Source organism: Struthio camelus, chromosome W (assembly GCF_040807025.1).
Source record: "Struthio camelus isolate bStrCam1 chromosome W, bStrCam1.hap1, whole genome shotgun sequence".
Lineage (NCBI taxonomy): Eukaryota > Metazoa > Chordata > Aves > Struthioniformes > Struthionidae > Struthio > Struthio camelus.
In genome coordinates, this window is record NC_090981.1 from 17,311,070 (window position 1) to 17,333,658 (window position 22,589).

Genomic DNA, 22,589 nt, shown 5'->3' on the forward strand with positions numbered 1-22,589 from the left:
GGGACTTCTGAATTGTCCTACTAGTTTGCAAGAGTACACTGAAAGAGGCTGGATTACAGGCTGCTCTGTGTTTGAACGTGGGTGTGATGCAGCTCTACAGCTCTTCCAAAAAGTGGGCAGTAGAGAGTGTGCAGAAAAGATTAACTTTCTGATTAAAGCCTCCGCTTAAAATTGCTACCCTTTGCTAACCTGTCTAAGAGGACGGCAACTCCTCCCATGTTTGTTGTTACACTGCGGCTCATACTGCAGTAACAAAAGAAAGTGGGGAAGTCTGTCTGTACACTGCAACTTACTATGAAAATTTTTCATCTGACTCAGCTAATAACTGTCTAACACCCCACCCATTCATGAATGCCAGTAGAAGCTACATGACAGAGGTTTTCTTTTCCCTTCTGTTTAGCAGACATGCAATTTTACTTCAATTTCAGCTGTATTTGAGACTGAGGAACCTGAAAGAGGCTTGATGGTTTGGAGGTGAGACGTGTAAAGTTCTGCAGAGTACAGTAAAACTTCCATATAAAAGAAGTTCAAAGCTACGAATACTTTCAAGATTTTTAATTGGTTATCCTCTACCTACTTTCTACAAGACCCACTTTTATTCTAGCTCTGCTGAGAGAAATAGCACCTGCTGACGCCTTCCAAGAAGACAGATAGCCAAGACAGCTATTTTTCAAAGCACCTTCCCCAGCAAAAAGAAAGGGAAAAAATGACATCATGACAGAAGAGGAAAACTGCATTTAGCTTATGGTCTTGGTAGGTGTAAACCTTTTCACAAAAGTGCCATAGAAATTCATTTGAAAGAGTCAATAAAGCAGATGTTAAATTGAGCAAGACACAAAAATTGCTATAGTAATGCCAAAAAACAAACCCCAAAACCAAAAAACCTCAGAATACTGAAATTTTCAAGAATGACATTATTCACATGAATGTTTAGAAGGACTGAACTGCTCCAGTCTATGCTTCCTACAGTATAGGTGAACTAGGGATTCAGGCTGAGGGATTTTACAAATATGTCAGTTCCAACGCTCCAAAACAACCATGAGTTTAGAAAGCCACTAAACATTAACATATTGCTTTATGTCACGCTGAAACATAAAAATGGGACAAAGAAATACATTTGAATCATGACCACACTATGCACTAATAATAGAACAACATAAGAACACTATAAAATATTAATGGGATTTCCTCTTAAGTAATTTAAAAATGAATAAACCAAAAGGACTTCAGCAGCTTGTTTTAAAGAAAAACACCCATGCGTCTGAACCACTGGAAGACGTATCCAGATTAGTTTCCCTTGCTTTGCCTGGCATAAATAACTAAATAATTATGTTCTGCTTCTATGTAATTTACTAGATCAAAATTTTGTTTTTACATTGTTCATCCCTTTTTTTGGTTTTCAACTTTATCACATATCAGAAATGACTCACCAGTAATTTAGTTTGTCTTTAGTCTCTTTGCTTATTACAAAGACTTTGGAGGACAGTTAGCAGATGCAGTGAACAGAGAGCAGCTTAATTTACTGTGTCACTTGAAAGAATCTGAAAACAAAAAAGACATCAAAAGATGCAACTGGCCAAGTCATGAAAATCTGCTAGCACTCCATACACTGAAGTACTGGATCTTATACAAAGCAGTCAGATTCACTAGCTGGCATATGGGGCATATTGCTAGCAGTTTTTCCACCCTATGACAAAGATCACTAAAGAGAGGAGCATGCAGTAGCTAATGCACTTTATACATACGCTCTTAGAAAATCCAGGTTTTTTACAAGATTCTATGAGATGGCTGCTATTTTCTGTCCTATTTCGTCTTTTTGGATTCAATACGTTCCTTTTCTTTTAAACTTTAAACCTGGAGGGGGGAGGGAGGGAGGGAGCAGGGAAGCCTTAGAGCTGAATTTCAGATATTCCTTTCTAACACTAAAACAAGTAAGCTCGTATTTCCAGGGACATCACAACTTCATCCCACTGCAGTGTTTGGGTCCTTGTAAAGAGTTCAGATACACTGTACAAAGCTGGAATTTTCAGAAATATTCAGTTTCAACCTACCTGCTCCCATTGAAGAGATTTCTAGTGTTTTCCCACTCTCATATATTGGAAAATTTGAAGTAACACTCCCAAATAATCAGATGAAGAAATAAACGCACCCATTCATTTAGTCCTACTTTCTGAACCATTAGGAAGACAGGACATGTTTTAAACTATTGTTGCTCTGCCATGAAAGCCAAGGCCCCAAGTTGTCTTTCCCAAACTATCACTTCAAGAAAAACGTCACACATCATAAAATAAGAGACAAAAAAAAGTGGCACTTCTTCCCATGATTGCAATGGGAGCCAGAGCAGATCAGCATTGCGTTCTGCTGAAAGTACCAACATCAGAAAATTTTAACATACTCTTAATAATCACTTGAAAAACCTAAACTCAGAAGCCCCAAACTCCATGAAATTAGAAAACAAAAACAAAAACCCTAAGCTTTAATCAGTGCCCAGAGATTGGTTTTGTAGAAGTTGTAGAATAGCCTTTTCCCATGTATACCCAAGAGGGGGCTTTACTACACACAGTGATGGTGCCTGATACTTTAATCCGAGAGAGCTTACTGCTGGAAGCAAAACTTAATTTTTCTAGCCAGAGGAGGAGAGGGCAGGATTACATGGACGCGGTGCAGTCCGTACCACGGGAAACGGTAAAAGGCAAAAGAAGAAACATGCAGACTTGATGTAAGGAGGAAAGCACAGAGTGAGGATGAAGAACTAGGTGGAGATCCCGCCAGACTCGGATTCGTTGCTTCTCGATCTTAGAAACAGAAACATGGGATTAGTGGCAGCAGCACGGCTGGGAATAGCCAACTATGAACCTGCACAATAAGACTTGCCTTCTGCCCCCTGCAGCAGCAGCAAGCCTGATTCTCTAGGGCTCTGGCACATGCGAAGTATAAGAAGGATAATAGCTATTTTGCTATCCAGAGCAATCTACTGCCTCAAACGACTGCCGGCTTTGCCTGCGGCCAAAGACAGTCCTGATTTTAATAAAAATTGTAAAAAAAAAAAAAAAAAAAAAGTTTTGGGACACCAGGAAATTCAAATGGTTATGCTTTTATTTAGTAAGTACAACAGTATTGTCATAATATGCTTTTAAAAAAGAGGCTTTTCAAATAATGACATATCAGCTACGTATGCCTATATTTTTTCAAAGATAATCAGAATGTTTCTCATATATTACAGTATAATGTGACACAAAGCTACCACTGCAAATCAGTTCTCTCTCTCTGTCTCTCCAATATTTACTAATTACAACTATTTTTCTGTTGATTAAGTAGCTGGTTGGTTTTCATTAGCAGCCAGACTCTTTAACATGATCAAAACCAAAAACGCTACGCTGCACAGAAATCCTGTAACTAATCACCTAGTAGGGTGACCATGACTATTTCCAGACACTTCCTCTGCCTCTGTAAGCCAGTGACGAATTGCAGTTATTAACAGGTCAGTGAATAAATTAATTCCAGGGCACTGGAAATTATGTTCATGAAATGAAAAGTGGCCTTGCTGACATTGCATCACTATTTCTAGACAGTGCGCTTGAACACCAAATAAATCTCACCACTTGGATGAGCGCCAACAACTAGTGACCTAGTTTCATTAGGGTGGGAAAGGAATAGCAATTGGTCCTATGAGAGCAGATTACCAAAATAACTTCACAGAGATGAAAACATTCCATACAGAATTTCCTTTATATCATACGTTTACCATTCTATGTTCAATGAAAAGCCCCTCTCCCCCAAAAAAGCCAGTCTTTGAGATCCCACAGATTTTAAAGTTAAAATGCACTTACATTTCTCATACTGACATTCCTATAGAGCACTCCCATTAGAGAAGAATAAATATTATCTTCTATCTCATTATCTCTTTCCATCTCATTCGTAATACTTTAATACTGTTTTAAATCAAAACAGCTTTTGCATTTTCAGTGAAAAATGTAACACTTCATGCTTAAACAAATAGTTTTTACTAATAAAAGTAAGTCTATTTTTAAATATTCGGCACACAGTAATCTGCTCAGTAATCTTCCTTGATTAAAAATTCCTTGGCTTCTCTTCAAAAAACACATGGAGTATGAACGAGCTCCACAGCTGTCGACATAATTTTTAGGAACTTACCAAGCGTTGTTGTATCTATACTATATCATATTCATATACTTCCAGCAGGTACTTCAGAACCCCATCCCCACTCCTTCACCTCCAGAAACAGCTATACCAAGAGAAGGACATACTGATAAATCTTAATAACAATACAGAGCAGAAAATATTTCATCTTCTATTTTTATTTCATCTAGCTGAAATCCATTGCCTTCTGCAAATTGCTTTACATTCATCAACAACAAGTACAGAAGGTAAACTGAAATACTGTATAAAGACTACTCTTCCACAGCCAAAAATCCCACAACTTTCTTTTATGAATCAAACCAAAATAACATAAGTAATGCAAGGCACTAATTTCAAACAGGTAACACCAGGCAGCACAACCCAGCAAACCCTGTTTAATCAAGATGTCCTTATTTAGATATGTCAATGACTAAACTGCAACTCCTAACTATGTACTACGTGCAGTAAGGGTCATTTGTGCAAAGACTTTTTCAACAGATCTAAAATTTAAAACACAAACTTACTGTCCATTCATGCCTCCACAGAATGTTGGGCTTTCTCCTCTTCCTCCAGATTCACTCCTTCTGAATTCATTACTACTAGATCAAATCCTAAAAGTTAATCATAGTTTTGGTAGTCCTTACTGAGACATGTTCTGATTGTCAGTGAAAGCTTTTACCCAACAATGACATCAAGACTTGTACCTAAGTTTTGGAAGGACATACCCATCACTTAAGTTTGAAAAATGCTGTAGGAATATATGGCAAAACCAAAACAGAACACAAAAACCTAGAGAGATCCATATGCCTCTAAAACCCATAACGATTTTCTTCTTAATAAACTATTGTAAGAGAATCAATAGGAAAGTTTCAGCATTCTGTTTCTTTTTCCTTATCTGTCAAGAGTTATTAAGAGCTCAGGTTTGTATTTCAAACCTGTCTTGTTCCTCCTAATCAATGTGTACATCTTAATTCTCTTTTTCCTCTTCTGTCCCTGCTATAAAGCTGTAAGGTTTGCACAACCTCTCTGTACAGACTTGAGAGTTTTTTTGCAGTCCCCATCCCAAATGTATGCACACACTGTGGCAGTATCACAGCCAGTCTGCCAAACTGTAGATTAGAAAAATAAATAAAATACAAATACAAAACAAAAGGGAGGGGAGGTGCAGAAGCAGAATCACTTGACAACAACTTACAGAGTAGCCTATGAGGCACTTGATTCCTATATCTGAATGTTGCTTTCCTCACCTGCGAGAATCATACAGGCCTTCTGTATAAACTTTTAATCCCAGTTTCTGGAGCGGAAAAACAGATGTGGTCATTGTTTCTAAATTCCTGAAGATCTTTCATTAGATATATAATATGATGAGCTACATACGTTATGCATCTCCTCACTTCATATTATATTGGGTCTATCACCATGCAGATTAACAAGTTTCTTAACACTACAAGGAATGTTTATATCACCTTCTTTAACCATCTTATTTAGGAACAAATCAAAGAACTAAAATATGGAGTTTATGCTTCCTGTGCAAGCAAAGTGAAATAGCTGTTACGCATAGCATCTAAAATATCCAAGACAGCCTATGTGGCATGAGCAATCTTCTTCCCTCCTCCCTTCAGTTTCCTGTCTTCCCCTTCCCAGTATTGTTTTCATACACAGAGAACGTATAGTTAATAATAAAGACGTTTCTGATAGATTCTGTTAGTAAAAGACAAATTGTATTACTTTGCCAGTAAGATCACAAAAGTGAAGTTGCAGGCCATTATTAGATACTGAGTTTCATTGGCCTACTACTTATTTTCAAAACATAACTGTTCAGTAAGTTGATTCTGAACAATAAATGACTTTATGCAATTGTATCTTCTATATATAGCAACTTTTCATTTTCATCTATGCCCCCACCATTCCCTAGAAACATCACTTATTATCCAGTTTCCTTTAATTTTCATGTCAGCTTAAAAAAGAGAAAATAAAAGAAAATATTACAGAAATTGCACACTGAAGTGTGCATTCGGAAATTTTTATAATTGACTTAGAGTGGATAATAGCCCTCCAGATAGAAGGGTGGTCGTTTCAGGACGTATTCAGAGGTGGAAAGGGCGTTCCTTTACAAAGTACTCAACCATTTGGCTTCTTACAACTCTTTAAACAAATTCCAAACTTTGCCCAAGGGGAAAAACATTTCGTCAAAGGCATTCATGGACTCTTCTGCATCTTTATGACTGGATCTTTATGACTGACCAGAAACTCATTTGCCAAGACCATAAATAAAGATCATTTTAAATTTTAACGGGCTTTGGAACAGTAAAGGGATCTTTACCTTGCAGTATTTCAGATCATGCTTCTCTCCATTTAACTTTATTCTCTCCATCTTCCTTTCACTACAGTACCCCAAATAAATCTATCCTATTTTGCACCTACACTATGAAACCTACTGTGAATTCCATTCATGCGGTCGTGCTCTGCCTAAACTGAAGTTTCTATTCAGTGCCATACTGTTCTATATATGGTCATAAAATTGAATTGCAAATGCAAAGTTTGGGTTTGCTTTCTTTTCAAAGCTTCACTCTTCAGTTACCAATGTCACAGAAGTGGTCTGAAAAAGATACGAGTGTGATAGTACAACCCACGCTCACTTAGACAGAACTTGAATGGGGCTTAAATCTGCATGATTTAAGGAGGTGGCGGAAAAAAGCAAACCTTCTGTCACTTTTATTCATATTTCTGACTGTCTTTCGAAAATGAGCAATCCATCAATTTCACAATATAATTTTTAAATCACTGAAATCAAATTTACTAATATATCCATGAAAATGAGGAAAACAATTGATAACTGTATCACTGCCTACATTCAGTTGTCTGGATACTGGCTCAGGTTCCAAGAATGAAATTTTAATCCTAGATTTTAATAAAAACAGCACCCAGAACTACAATTTCGACATAAAGCACAATGTTGCTAATGTCCCCAAGACATGAGAAGGCTTTAAAGAAGATTTAATCATTGTTTGTAGCCGATTTTGGTTTCTCCATATCGAAATGATATTCATCTCCTACTTCAGGCCTTCCAGGCTTTGCCTTCCAGGGCCATGAAGATTCCCTTCCTCTTCTCTCACCGTAATGCCCAGCCTCGCTTCTGGGGATTTCTTTTGCTCATTTGATTTCCTCCTTCCTCTGCAGCATCAAAGGACTAACTTTACCTAGATACAATATTCGGGGCAGGGGGAAAGGGGCTAAAGCAGTATTGTTCCTTCTGATTGTTAACTCTGGTTTGTCAACAAGACAATCTGCAAATGTAGGTCAGTAAAAAATCTGTGCTAGCAAGAACCACTGGAATGTCAAAAAGGGTCAACTTCCTTACACTGACCTTGAAATTTCAAATAACAGATTCTAGATGATTGCAATCACTTGAGACATTGATGATAGTCCTGATAACACCTTGTACTTCCTCCTGGAAAAGGAAGTGTTTTTTGTGTGTGGGAGCTATAAATCTTACATTTCTTAGACTGTTCTGGAAAGTGTTCTGTGGCCAGGATGTAAAGGGAAAAGCACGGATTACTCTGTGGATTCCTCCGTAACAGATAAATCCTGTATGTTTCATGTGAATATGGGGAATAGTTCTGACGACATGGAGTTCTCCAATTTTGTGCTTCTGCAGTACATTAGAGTAGTTTGCACGTAGTGGTATTTACACACGTAGACTGTAAATACAATTTGAAAAGCATTAGTTTTATGTATTGAGCATTTGCAGTATAAGTATTGCATGACATTTTAAAATTCTGCCTCAACATCATCATCATTAGAACTGATCATAAAGCTAAGGAGAAAATGAGTCATTTGACGAAAATCAGCTTATTTTTATTTAAGAAAAAAGAAACATAAGAACCACAATTCTCTCTAACTTACAGAGGCAGAACTAATTTACCTCCCTTTAATAACATTCCACATATTTTGTTTAATTACTTTGAGAAAAGAGTAGATGTTCAAACATCTGTTTTCTACACTATTAGCAATTTTTTACTTGAGGCCATTTATTTAACACGATGCATGAAATAAACACTATAAAATATTAAGATGCAAATAAAGCTATCGAGACTTCAGACTGAAAAAAAAGCAGATAAATGTTCACAGAGTAACTAATTTCGTTTTTTCACTATAGCAAATCATAATAGGACTGTAAACGCTCAGCAGACACTTTTAGATCTCAGTAAAATAATTTTAAAGTCTTTCATACTTCTTTAAAAAAAAAAAAGAACTGTATCTTCTTGCTTGTTCCCTAGTATATATCCATTTTTAAGAATAGCATAATGAAATGCTGAAGATGTTGATTCAGTAGCTTATTTTAAGCTGTCTTCTACCAACATTTGTTTAACTTTGAGGAATTTACAATACTAAAATCTGATGTAAGATTGGGATAGGGAAGCAAGGGAAGTAAGAGAAGTCACAGGAGAGTTTATGGACCAATTGAAGAGAAAAAGAGATAAACTCTTCAAGTTAACCATTTCTTTTTTTTTTTTTTTCCCTTCCTCTTCTTCTTCCTCCAGTCAGTCACTTAAGTTGTTGCAGGACTAAGAGTTAAACTTTAAAAGGGAAAAAGGACTCAATAGGTATTTCTGGGTAATGAGACTTTTTTTTGTATGTATATATATATATATATATATATAAAAGAATTAGAGAGTAAGAGTTCATGGGAAAAGGCAAAGGAGAGGACAAAACCGGTGGCAGTGAGAGCAAAAGGGCAGGTGGGATGCAAGGGTGTAGAGGTAAGAGGCAAAGTTACAGAAAATAAGCTTTTCTTTCTGAGTATCTATGTAATTACGTATTATCAAGTAGCACCTAAGGACAGAAAATTTACAATTGATTTTTTTAAAAGTCCTCTTTCAGATACTACCATGAATGGTGACACTTCAATTTTTCAATATTTGTCAGATGCAATTATTCCTATTACAGTTGAAACTGCAGTATATAAAGCTAACAATATATTGCAATGTGTGTCAGACTTCAACTGGAAATGTCTGACATTTTATTTAACCTTTACACTTGGTTGAACTGCACAACTCCTGCTGTTAGCAAGATCACATTCTGTATGAGTTTGTCACATCTGGAAATACTCTTGACATCTCTGTCCAATTTTTTAAATTTTATTTTAAAATAAATCCTCTAATAGAGACCTTCATTCTGTTTTTAAAAGTGAAAGAGAATAATTTAGGAGTTAATGAAAATTCAGAATGATTATCTAAAACCTGTTTTCACGCTTACCCTCATTCTTCCATGCAAAGAAAATTAACTTTTCAGTGCGTTCCTCCATCAACTTTTATAGTTCACGAATACCGCAACTTCCCCAAACACACTTTAAAATTTAGAAAAAGAATCAAATAATACTATTACCAAAGTGGAAAGAGAACACAAATGCTTGCTATATATCTTGAAGACAAGCAAAGGTCCAGCATGCTACAAAACATAGCTTCAGTTTCACGTCTGAAAAAAGGTGTCCAAAGTAATTTTAAGACATAAAAAGATGATACAGTTGATTCACATTAACAAAGATTTTTTTTTTTAACTTTTTTTTTTTTTTAAAGGCTTCTGGGTAAAGGATACTTTTAAATTGAAACTTGACAAGGAAGAACATTCTCCTGTGGATTATGCGCTGGATTTTTATTTTATTTTTAGAGAGACTGAGTTGTTCTTCAAGACTTTGTGGAGACAGCTCTGTAATAAAGTAGTATTTTTTTACTGGAGAGAATAACGACAAAATTTATTTTCATGACTTGAATGAAGTCCTGCAAATTGAAGTGTCTTCAGAAACAAAACAAAAAAGAGGTATGAAAGTTGCAAGCTTGCAGGATGGTAGCTACAGTTTTAACCTAGCTGAGTCAAATTATCTGCTGACATCAATCTATTAATTTCAATTGCGTCCTCCATCATTTTGTTTTACCATTTTATGTGGAAACATAATTGTTGATGAAAACCAATAGCTTAGCTCTATACATAAAATTCCCAAAAGCACCTGCATAAAACAAAACGAAAAGGGGCGGGGGGCAATATACTTGCCTTCTCCACTTCCTACCAGCACAGAACATTTCTCTTTGTCCAACCAACTGTGCCTCATTCTACTAACAAAGCAAGGAAGCATAAGTATGCTGTTTGCAGCATTTTTAACTCCTCAGAACACATCTATTATTGAGTGGTATCCACACAAGGTACTAACTAACTAAAAGCAAATATGCCAGCAAGGCATCCTTTCTCTATTGCAAGCCCAGTATGACATTCATAGTGAGAGGCTGGAGATAAACAGCAGAAATAAATTATGAATGCAGATACCTTTAAAAAGTCACAAAGTGGAGGAAGGAAGATATATGCTTTAAAAGACAATTTCTAGCAAAGATGAAATTTATCACTGTAAACACCTCCTGTGCGAGTCAAGAGACAGTAGAAACTACATTTAGTTAATGTAAGAGGTTTGCTTTCTTTTTACTTTAGTTTGGGAAATCACAGCGTGAAGAGAAAGAACATGATTTTTGTGTAAGAGAGACTCTTCTTGCATGAAGCTGAGTTCTTTACAGACTACCCTGTCATACAGAAAGTTATTCAAATGGCTTTTTGGCTTTTTTTGGATTAAGAAACCAAAAAAGTCTCCTCAATAAACAGTAGAATTCCTAATGTCTGGTTTCCCATGAATTCATGGCTCATACAGACTCCCTGCTTCCAGTGAGATGAGCATTCTGACTGAAGCGTTTTCCACAGCTAGAACATCCATAATATGTCCCTCCAGTGTGGATTCCTTCATGTCCAATAATAGGTGAGTTTATGCTGAAACTTCTCCTCTGTGAGAACAATAAAGGTTATTCCCTTCATCTGAGAACTTCTGATACAATTCTAGGTACTCCCTATTTTTTGAAACCACTGCCCTGTAGTCAAATTGGACCAAAATTACCCAATAGATCCAAAGTTCATGGGGAAGAAAACAAACAAATGGATAGTCTGACACATATACTTGGGGTGGTGGCTAATGAAACAGAAAACAGAAAACGTTAACATTTATTGGCAGGTAACCGCCCCAGCACCAAGTTACCAAGCCCTGTTCTCTTTGCTACACAGTGCCTCTGGTCCTCGAAATGCTCACTTCCTTTCTGGACAGCAGGACTCACTGAACAGGAAAAACGGAGAGCCTTTCTACTTTCTTTAACTCACAGTTTGGCAGTTAAGGCTTTTTTCCACAGTGGAGAGAGAACTAGATTCGAATTTCCAAAGGCAAGAGATCCAGTGCTCCTCTCTCACATCCTAGGCAGCTGGTCTATGCATGTAGCTATTGTATAAAAGCAAGACCTGCTCTCATCCCCGTTTACTTTTCCTCTGCTCGTCACCATGAATTTTCTGAGGAAACTCAACCTGTTAGCACAGACCAAACATACTCCACAAATGCCTCCTTGGTTGAGACCCTCAGCAGACTCAGAAAAACTCTTCATTTCCAAATATTAGTCAGGATTTAACTAACTGCTGCTCAACCTCAGCTTTCAGCAGGCTACAGTACTTTGGGGCATAATCAGAAGCAAAATTTCTTGCACCTGGGAACTTTGTATTAAACTAGGTTTGTCACTAGACAGCATCTAGTCTAGTCTTTTCATGATCACATTTCAAAATAGGATGGAATGCAACACTGTGCAGAGTAAGGTCCGAAACGTCACAGCTGATCTCCCCTGAACATATAATACTCCACTATTCAATTCTAGCAACATTCTTTTAGTGTTGCTTTGCGTGTGTAATTTCCTCATCTTTTAAAAAAAAAAAACAAAACAAAAAATAAAAGAAATTTTTCATTTGACCTCAAACACCCACATCAATTATCACCAGAGTTGAAATCTCTAGATCTGTCACATACTACTCCTGTTGCTTATTCTACTCTGTCACCCACCAGAAATAGATTGTTATTCTGCATGGACCAGCTTAGAAGAAGCTGCATATATTTTGTCAGTGAGTTTCAGATACGTAAGATGGTAGCAGAAAGCTCCTGAGATCTCTTCATGGCTCTCTCTTCAACTTCACTGCCCAATCCTACTTTGGCCCAGAGCAGATGGAAGTAAGCGTTATAAAAATATACATATATATTTGATTCACCTGTGAAAGCCAGGCTTAGGGTCCAACTGCGCACATTTGGCTGCTCTATCAAGATGACACATGCACAATCCTTTCCCTCATTCTTTGCTTTCTGAAGACATGAGGTATGATCACAGTAGGTGAAAAGGGCTGAAACACTCACACTGCTCAATGAGGTAGGTGCAAGTGCAGGCTGATCAGGAAAAAGTTGTGATAAGCTCAAGTACATTCAGCAAAAACAGTCCTCCGACGGGCTGGCAAGAACGTGGAAAAATTCTTTACTGAACACATCTAAACTTTGCAAGTTTAAAAAGCCTTGTAACACGGTAATATCTGAGGCATATTTTCAAGAAGCTGAAGAAAAAACGCATCCTCAAAAACATTGTATTTGTTTGCTTTTAAAGTCAGTGGATAAAAAATCACTGCATTATTTTAGGATGAAAAAAAAAAAAATGCATATTTCAAACCTCAGTCTTCCGAAGGCAATAAAACATTCTGAATGAAACTTTCAAAGAAACTCATTATGAGTCAGTCACCTAGCATTTCAGATGAAAGCATAAGTAGTTTGATATATCTATAAATAACTGAAGACAAGGAAAAATGAGGCAATCTCAGTAAGTTGAAGAATATTGAGACTATCTGGAGAACACTGAATTTCATGGACTGGAGAGTACGCCTCCAGTACGATTATCCTGTGGGATTTCTCATATAGGGAGAGAGAAGGGGACAGAGAAGACAAAAATAAACAGAGCACTTTCTATTTCTTCACGAGGACTTATCATCAAGGCACATTATCTCATGACAACATCACCAGAAGGAAATATATCTTTAAAATTACCAAAATGATTCATCTTAATCCACTGCTAAGAAGGGATCAGCCATTAGAACTCATTGTTATCCTTATGCAAAACATAGCTTTGAATACATAGAAAAAGAAGAGCCAGGGAGAAAATATTGGGAGAGAAATCACAACTCAATAATATCCATAATAATGGAGCATTTTAAATTGTACAATAATTGTCTATATTAGTGACAGGAGAGGATTGTTTCTTACACAGAGTTCATACTAGCCTTCCCATTATGACAGTTTTTACTTTTCTTTCAACATGAGCTACAACAGTATCTATTAAAATTGGACCTAGTGTTTCAAGAGTTTCCACTCATCAGAAAGAAACTAGGTACAAAGAAAAATTATAAAGTTCCCCTAGAACTTACAGAAATGATGGTGAATGCTCAGGGGCAGAGGGGGGGATTTTTTCAAATCATTGCCCTTTCCCCAGAAAAGCAGATGTCTCAGTTAAAATAAGAATGGTCTATCCATAAAACAAAAACAAACGCTTTCATAACACAGAGGCCTCATCAAACATCATTCATGCCTTTTTAGAACTTTCACTCATCCTGTATCCAGAAAAAGCAAGCCAACTGGCCTTTCATATAAGGAAAGGTATTAAAAGAGCTTTTGCACCTCAAAAATCTCAAAAAATGTTGATAAGACAAAAGATTCAATCACAATCATCGTTTCTGTTTTTAAAGTTTTTAAAACCAATTCACAAGCAGTATGAAAGCAGAATTTTCAACCTAAAGTAGCAGATGGTATGCAAAGATGGATCATTAATTAAATTACCATTTTTGTATACTGATATTTAATATTACCTCTCTTCCTAGTCTGACCAAAGTTACTCAGACTTGAGATCAAGACATCAAATCTCATTTACAAAACCGCTCCATACTGACTGACTCAATATAGACTTGGACTAAAAGCATAATACGCAAGTGCCGCTTGCTTAAAATAAGGAAAAAAATTATTAATTTTCCGTAAGTGATATGAGCAATAAGCTTTGAAAAACATGACAATGATCCTTAATGGAAATACAAAAATATGCAGAAATTCATAAACAACAATCCAAATCAAAGTACCCAAAGCACATGTTATTTCATTATCTACGGTAACAAAAGCAAAGCACTCATACCTGCACCTGGAATGATTGCCAACTTTGTTTCAACTAGGCCCATTTTAGCAGACGAGGCTGAAAACCAAAATTTAAATATGAGCTCTTACCATGATCTGTATGAAATAACTTGCAGAAATATGTAACAGCAGGCCCACAAGAGTGTTAATTTATTACATTTGCTTCATAAAGTACAATTACTTTAAAAGTATTTGCTTACGAATCTATAAATAAACTCAAATTATCTGCCTTTATTAAAAGGCCCAACTAGTCCTACCAAGGCAAGTTCTATACTTTATAAATTTTCACATAGGATGATAGGTGATGCAAGTAAGCTTAGATCGAAGTAGAGCAAACAGACTTATTTGTAGAACGTAAAGTACTAAAAGGAAAAAAAGTTATTATTTAACAACTTAAAATCGGGGGGGGGGGGGGGGGGAGGGGGCGGTGTCTGTTTCTGATGATTATGAATTCTTTAGCTGACTGAATACTCCCTCAGGGTCAAACAGCTTTATATACTATGAGTTACTGGCAACTGTTCAGGACCAAGTTTCCATTTACTTTCCAACAAATGGCTTTACAGTTCTGACAGCTGGATAGGTCAAGGTTCTTCTTTTCATGTGTTGTTGTCACTTTTATAACAGCTTAATTGCCTGTTTAATAATAAACTCACAAACAAGTTTTGCTTGTCCCCCGCAACCTGTTTGCATAAAAACAAATAGTCCATCTAGAACTCTCCAAATGAGGAGAATATTTTAATAATTAAGTAAAATATCAAAGTATCTACCTAACCCTTCTGGGAATATTGCTAGTGATAAAGTGAAGATCTTAAGAACGAAATAAAACACACAACAAAAATATTCCAGCTATCAGTGATAAGTTGCATGAAATTAAACATCAGCAATTACTTCAGTCAAGTTTCTGCTAAATCTCTCAGAAATAATTGGTCATAAACAACTTCAGAATACAAAATCAGTTTTATAAGACTGTTGCCAAGACAAAGATTAGTCAAGCATCCTGCAACACTAAACATCCTTTGTTCAATTAATAGGATCCAGACTTACCTGCCACTCTTATGTCACAGGCTAAAGCAAGTTCTAGGCCACCACCTAACGCAGTCCCATCTATTGCGGCAATAGTAGGTACTGGAAGATTAGCTGAAAAAGAAAGTACCAATTAACACCTGCCTCACAAAGACCACGTCTGGAACATTATTTTTTATTACACTTCATTCAAATTGCACTCAGACTAGAGAAAAAAGTTTTATGAAACAACACAGATCTTAAAACTCATTGTTTAGCATCGCTTTGGCAAGAAGTTGACTCCCTCCTCCGATCACTCTGAGGTCAAACTGCATTGCAAGTCTTTTTCTTCAACTTCTGCTAAGTTTTGACAAAAAATTGACTGAGATACTCCAAAAGCACACGTTGCAGATGTTTCCAAAGAATAAAATACAAATATTTGAAGAGCCACATACACAAACTTGGCAGCCCCCAGCTGAAAAACAGACATTCTCTCATAATTATTAGCAACTGTGATGATGGCATAGCTGAAAGCTCTGAGTGCTAATATTCCCAGATGTCCTGTGGGCACCACTATGGTCCCTTTCTGCTATTAAGCAGCAGCTAATAAGTAGCTGACTAGAGTGTGGGAAAGTCTTCAATCATTGAAAAAACAAAACTAACAAAAAAAAAACCATGTTGCACATGTACATGACAGGTAGTATGGTCTCCAGAGGCCTGTGTGACCATGACAATGTATTTTTAACTTATCATCAGTGTTCTGACACAAGGAATTCTAGTATTAAGCATTCAACTATAAGTAGTTGAATGATGAAAAATGTGTTTTTCCCCACAAAAAATAAATGCATGTTTACAGCTTTAACTATATTTAATATTACATTTACTACAAGTTATTGCTAATTTTAAACTATGCTGAAAAAAATGCACAAGTAGTATATTTTTGCTACTAAAATTTCAAAGACAGTCAAAAGCAATGAACTGTTGAAATTCATTAGCTGAACACTTGGGTATACAGCTTGTTGAAATGTTAAACCAGCTCTTGACAGCAATAGTTTTTTCTGCAGATGTTAAGAAAATATTTTCTTCGCTTTAATGTTTCAGCTACTTGAATTCAATGACCAGCTCATTCAGTCTTAGTTGGAAGTTGAAAAAGAAGAAAAATCTGCTGCCAAAACATAAACGAAAATGAGGTGAGAGAGAATAAGATCACCCTTTTTAAAATCTAGAAGGATAATGTGACCAGAAATGATCAATTTAAAATATTAAATATAAATAGTATTTCCTTTTTCAGTGAACTAGCTAGTTCTAAGTTTAGAATTTGTTCCACTAAGCTTACTTTTTTCTTGTCTGACATACATGTCAGATAAGTTAATTTGTGAACGATATCAATTAAACGTTAATATACATCAGCATAAATTTGTATATGAACAAGTGGTCCCCTAGTGGTTAACAAAACAAAGTATCAAACTGAGTAAAAGGCTACTTTTAGTTGCAAATCAACATCCTTTTATGATTAACAGCTAATGAGAATCAAATTTTCTTTAAAATAAAGAAAGAACAAAAAGTTATAAGTGCTATTCAAAATTAAAATAGCTGCTATAAATCAAGGTCTCTTGTTTGGTGGTTTAGAACTGGTGATCTGAATCAAACTCCAGTGCCAAAAAAGACTATTGATTACTGCCTGCAACAACATCAAGTACTTGCAGGCACTTAAAAGTCTCCAAGATATCCATTACATTTGGCATCTACCACAGAAGACACAAGAAGCAGAGGAACATAAGTAAAAATCTGCTTTTTTGCAACGTACTTTTCCTTAGGCAACTCTCATTTCCAGCAGGGCCAGACTGCTCACCAAAAACCCTGTCACCCTCAACAACGTGCAATACAATCTAGCATCCAAAGTTCAGAGCTGATACAGTGCTTTCTTAAAGCAAATTTCCTCTGTTATTGGTAACTGAAAAATCATTTGCCTGAACGTGAATAATCATCATTAACTGCAGTTTCCAGGGATTTCTGGCTACATGCATTTTTCCATTCTTGAGACATTAGCAAATAGTATCCTGAGTACTATTTATCCAATTTTTGCAGGACTTTGAGGCATACTACTTTCTCTGTGATGAATAACTTCCAGTTTTAGCTATGGCATAATCCAAGCACACTATTTTAACAAACAGAAGTGAAACTCATGATAGAACAGTGTTATAAAACAGCTTGGTTTCAAGAATTACAGTCACAATTTCTAATAAAAAAGAAATACTAAAATTCTTAATTCACAGGAAGAAAAAGCAGTTTGGTCATCTTCACCATATGTTAGCTTCATCACTTCTCAAGGATATTAATTTATAGGGTCACCTGACATGCGGAAGCTGACAATGAGCGACCCTTTAAAGTATTATACAAATTCTTTACAACAGCTCTGTCCTAACAGCACATACACATCAAAAGAACTAAAGAAATAAACCCATTTAACATCTTTTTGTCAAACAAAAACAAACAATATGAAAATAAATTAGCAGTTGCTCTGGATTAAAACATGAGTTTAAGTCATTAAAACTTAATACCAAGGGTAAAGCTTCTTGAAGTTTTCACATTTTGTACCACCAAAGGCACTTTTTAATAAAAAATATGAAGACAAACATGAATAAGAGCTGAAACTGGTCAGCTTGCAACAAACCCAGATGAGATACTGGGGTAAGGGGGGAGTGCAGCAGAAGGCCCTGCAGACTTAACTGAGTAGCATGGCTCAAATTTTAAGAATGCTAGATTGAGTAAACAGACAGGCCAGTCTCCATAATAATTTTACTTGGCAGGACTCATTTGCTACAAACAACAGGCAAAACCAAGCTGCCTTGTCCAGTAGCTCAATAGTTTTATTCTAAAGCATTCCACAATTTTGTCATGCTGTAGCTAATGGATATAAATTTAAGATAAGATTTTGTATAACTGACCATTAGAGTTGGATTCAAAATGTGATACAGGTTTATCATCGTAAAATCCTAAGCTGCGTGGAGTCCACAAAAGGAATTAGAAATATATATAAAGGATGGACAAAATAATTTAAGAAAATTAGAGCGTGCAACGCACAGATGACTGTGTATATACGCAGATTAATGTTGCTGGAGGTAGTTAAAGAGACCTGTGATATTCCTTGCTTCCTTGCTATACGTACGATACAGAGGCCTACACAGCCACCATTGAAGAATGGAATGGTCCCGCAGACCTAGAACTTGTAGTTCTGGAAGTAAGGGTCCCAATTGTTACTGCAGTAACCTCCCCATGAATCAATAAAGCAGCCATGCAATCCCGTTCAACCACCAACACCACCCAAGATGTAAATGTTCCTTTACACATAATTAGCAACTATCTTCGAAGCAGTCTGCTACAGATTAAGACGAGTAATTCCAGTTCTAATAATCACAGCAGTCAGAATTTGGTATTCAGTAAAATTAAAATGGAGCCCCACTTAAAAAGTGTTCCTTTTAAAACATTTGATATGAAATGCCAAAAACGAAGGTCACGTTCACATCACTCCCCTAGTTATTCCCCCTTTAGCACCTGGACAGCGCTGAAGGAGTTCTTACTGCCAATCTCCATTCTCACTTTGGTGATCTTTGGCAATCAATCCTCAGAAAGATCAGTTATTCAGAAGCAAAGCAGTACAGGTCACTGCTTCTGGCCTCTACTGATCCAGACATAAGATTCATAAGCCTAACTTGCGTTTTCTGTAATTATGAATAGACAGCTAGTGGTCTAAGAAGAAAAATTCTTGTTTCCCAGTACCGACTTTAAGGAAGTAGTGATGGTACTCCTCTCAAACTGGGAGAGTTTCCAACTAAGCTACAAGTAGCAACAGAATTAGAATTTATATGACAGCACCGTTGAGTTCTGACAGAATAGAGCAAAAATCAGAATGGAGAAATACACTTCTCCAAACTACTTATTCCACAGCTGCGTTTCTGATTATTTGACAAATAACATTTGTTTAGCGCCTAACTCACTAGGACAAGCAACTTCAAGTGTCATTTCTAGCAGCTTATTCTTCCTCTTGAATAATGGATCCCATAAAACATAAAGAAGCAAAGATGAACTGTAATATCCTGCATACTCCGAGTATTATGTAGTATAGCAGAGGAAAGTGTGCTATAAATTGAGGGATATATAAAAAGCTCTGCAATGAAGAAAGCGTGGCAAATATTTGTATACTCCTGCCTGCAGCACAAATCCTACCTTACTGAAAAGAAACTTTCCTCTCTAATTTATTTCTCAGTACATTCATTTAAAAGCAATAATGATAATGGAGAAGAATGGATTCTAAATAAGGATATAAATGGTCACCTACCCAGAAACGACTAAACACAGCTAAACATCTGTTTGCACATTGCATAATTGATGGGCCAGCCATTAGGAAAGCAAGAAAGAAGAAACAGAAGTCACAACATACAGTGAAATGTCAAAAAAAGAATTATCAAACTTTGGCTTTACCATTTTGTTATTAAAAGACAACATACAAGTTATTTATCTTCAGCAAAGGCTTTTTGTATCATCTGAAGATCTCCTAACAATAGCTTAAAAATCACATAATACTTCAAGTCCTATCCCGGTCTGCGGGTCAATTCCTCCACCAACAACGTAGAAAGGTATAAGATCTCTTGCTATATAGCATTCTCTTACTAATTCAGACGTTGCAAGTTTTCTGGCTGCAAATTAGAAAATAATGTTCCAAAGGCCACTGACTTAAACACGAATTCTGAATCAGCATTAGTGATTACTTAAAACTATATGCTTGCATGACATAATTACTACAAAAGGATATTTATCTGGTTTTAAAATAATTTAGTTTATATCTAAATATTCATGTTCTATAACTCAGTATCACCCTAAATAGACTCCTCTTCCACCCGAGATCTTTACCCTCGGGAGCAATGTCACAAGAAGAGATTATCTCTAATTCAGAATCTTCCCCTCAAAAAATGAAAGTGTACACAACTACGCATTCTGAGTGGCAGGCAGAGGTAGTCTTCAAGCAGTTATGACAACTTGAATATTCTTTACTTGAGGAAAATTTTAATCACAAAAGTGCACTTTCATGTAAGTTAACTTATCTCACAGGAAGCCAGAAAAAGAGTTTTGAAGTGCTGTAACACACACAGAATGCTAAATCTTGATTTCACCTTTTGAGGCATCTTCATAAAGAACTACAGTAAGTCACTAAGATAGAATACAAACTAAACTTTGCACTTGAAAAGGAATGTCAGTTGTGTTTGAAGCATTTATTTTGCCCTGCAAAATCCGATTTAAACAGTCAGTCAGTCACTACAATAAAGTTCACCTGCATTTTCAGCTATAAGTACTGCCTTCAAAAAAAGGCCTTTCCATAGGTAGAAAATTAACAGAAACCAACTACTTCAACAAACGCTTTCATCCATTTGGCAGGATGATCATAATACAGTGAAGTCCACTGAAAGAAAAAGCGGGGGGGGGGAAGACGAAGCATGTAGGAACATGAGACTGGCTAAAAGAGACTGAAATAGCTGTCAAACTTCCCTGTCTGAACTTGAAGTCAAAGACGACCGGTCAAACCATTTTTGTGCAAGGCAGGTATGAACTGCTTCTACTGTGGGAAATGCAAAAAGCAAAAATAAGGAAAAAATGCTTACTTCAAGTAATTGATAGATTTACCTTTATTCAAAAAAGAAAATAGACAGAAATATCTCCTTGTCCAAAAGTATGACCACACTTTTCAGTTTGAAAGATCCACACATGCATTTAGATACAGAAAATTATTTTCCATACATTTGCCAGTCACAGCTGTGAAAGGCTTTTAGCTACCCTCTAATTTCTGAGTTTTGGATAAGAAGCTTAGTAAACTGCTACAGTTGCCAGATTTATTTGAACATCACTATCTTTGCTTTCATACTTTCAAACTTCAGATAAATAACTTGTAGCAGGAAAAAGTCACATAGAAGTTTTATTTTTTAATACTTGTAAGACATTTTGCCCCCCTTTTTTAATGAAAATGGTTACTGCCGATTGTTTACAGTTCATTACTAGGCAAATGATATTATTAAATTTTATCTCCTCTTTATTAAAAGCTACCAGTGATGGCAGTAGGCAGAAAGATTCTGAAAGCATCTCTCTGAATCCCATTAATTTCCCAGTTTTCTTCACTGATTCACTAACCCTTATAAACGGCCTGTAAAAATATTTTCGAATTGACACAGAAGACTTTGTATAGGAACATCATGTACTTAATTAGAATATTCTCTCTTCAGTTCTTTTTCATTGACAAGTAACGGGGAACAGCACGTTCTATGTTATTGTTAATAGCAGCGACAGCTACGAAAGTACTGGGACTGAGAGCTGCTTTAAGAAAACTCTTTAGCTACTGTCCTCCACAGCCAACTTCTCCTGTGATTTTCTTGCATCTTTTTGTACTGTATAAAATAGTTTGGATATTTCATTCGTCTCCAGTAATATGCTGCAGTTTGATATATAGACTCTTCAGTTGTCTTCGTACTTAATAATGTTCCCTTTCGTAGCGTTACTTTGTCCTCAGTAAAACAATACCGAAGTAAGCCTTTGAGGACAGAATCTACGTTACATGCAATTTTCTTTTTTTGTATAGTGTACACAGAAAATAAAATTCAAATAGCAGCACACCTATAACCTCAAATAGTTAAGGGAGCCCAATGGGGCAAGACTTTCATTCATCTATTTACTGGCTACTTGTTTCATTTACAGTATGACGATAACATCCTCCCGTAACAGTATAAGCAGCCCATTCGACATAATATAAAGAAAATCCCAAAACATGTGATCATTTTAGCTGAACATGTCTAGAAATTTTTCGCCTGTATCTGTTTTCATCAATATTTCATACATATATGAATATTTCATTTTCATTTATTAGTTACTTTCTACACTCTTAAATGAAAGATGGAATTAAATTTCAACTGCTCTAATGCTAAAATATTTTTAGTTCTATATTAGCTTCATGTATTAAGTAACATTTTCAATCAGTTCCTTCATTGAGCATTACACAGGAAACAAATTTTTAAAAACTTAAAAAAACAAAACAAACAAACTCTTTTACAGTAAGCTTGAAAGAAAACAAACCAAACAAAAACTCTAGCTCTGTAACATCAAAGCAGTTCTGGCCACCATGACATCCAGCACATATCTAGGCAAAAATCCATGTTCATCGTATGACTGCAGAATAGCATGGTTAAGTCTAAGCCTAAGCAACTAGCTTAGCATTTCTTGGATAGCACAGAGCAGCATAACACTTTCTGTACCATGCCAGGTGCTGCTGCCCTTTGAATATCAATTGGTTCTAGGCACACGGCCAGAGACTGAGGCGGGCAAGGCAAAAGAGCTAACGAAT

At 36.2% G+C, this 22,589-nt stretch overlaps 1 protein-coding gene across 3 annotated transcripts in view; it reads right to left on the bottom strand.

The window, feature by feature from the left end:
• The window catches only part of LOC138064053 (methylglutaconyl-CoA hydratase, mitochondrial-like), a 113,101-nt gene that overhangs the window by 48,382 nt on the left and 42,130 nt on the right, over positions 1 to 22,589 (bottom strand). For 2 of the 3 annotated variants that reach the window (XM_068924780.1, XM_068924781.1), the window contains 2 exons: positions 15,248 to 15,340; positions 14,205 to 14,261 (listed from right to left, as the gene is read on the bottom strand). In XM_068924780.1, coding sequence (XP_068780881.1) covers positions 14,205 to 14,261; positions 15,248 to 15,340 — 150 coding nt within the window. Of the gene's footprint in view, positions 1 to 7,636; positions 7,946 to 9,738; positions 9,850 to 14,204; positions 14,262 to 15,247; positions 15,341 to 22,589 lie in introns of all 3 variants that reach the window. The other variant, XR_011137263.1, reaches the window with a different exon arrangement.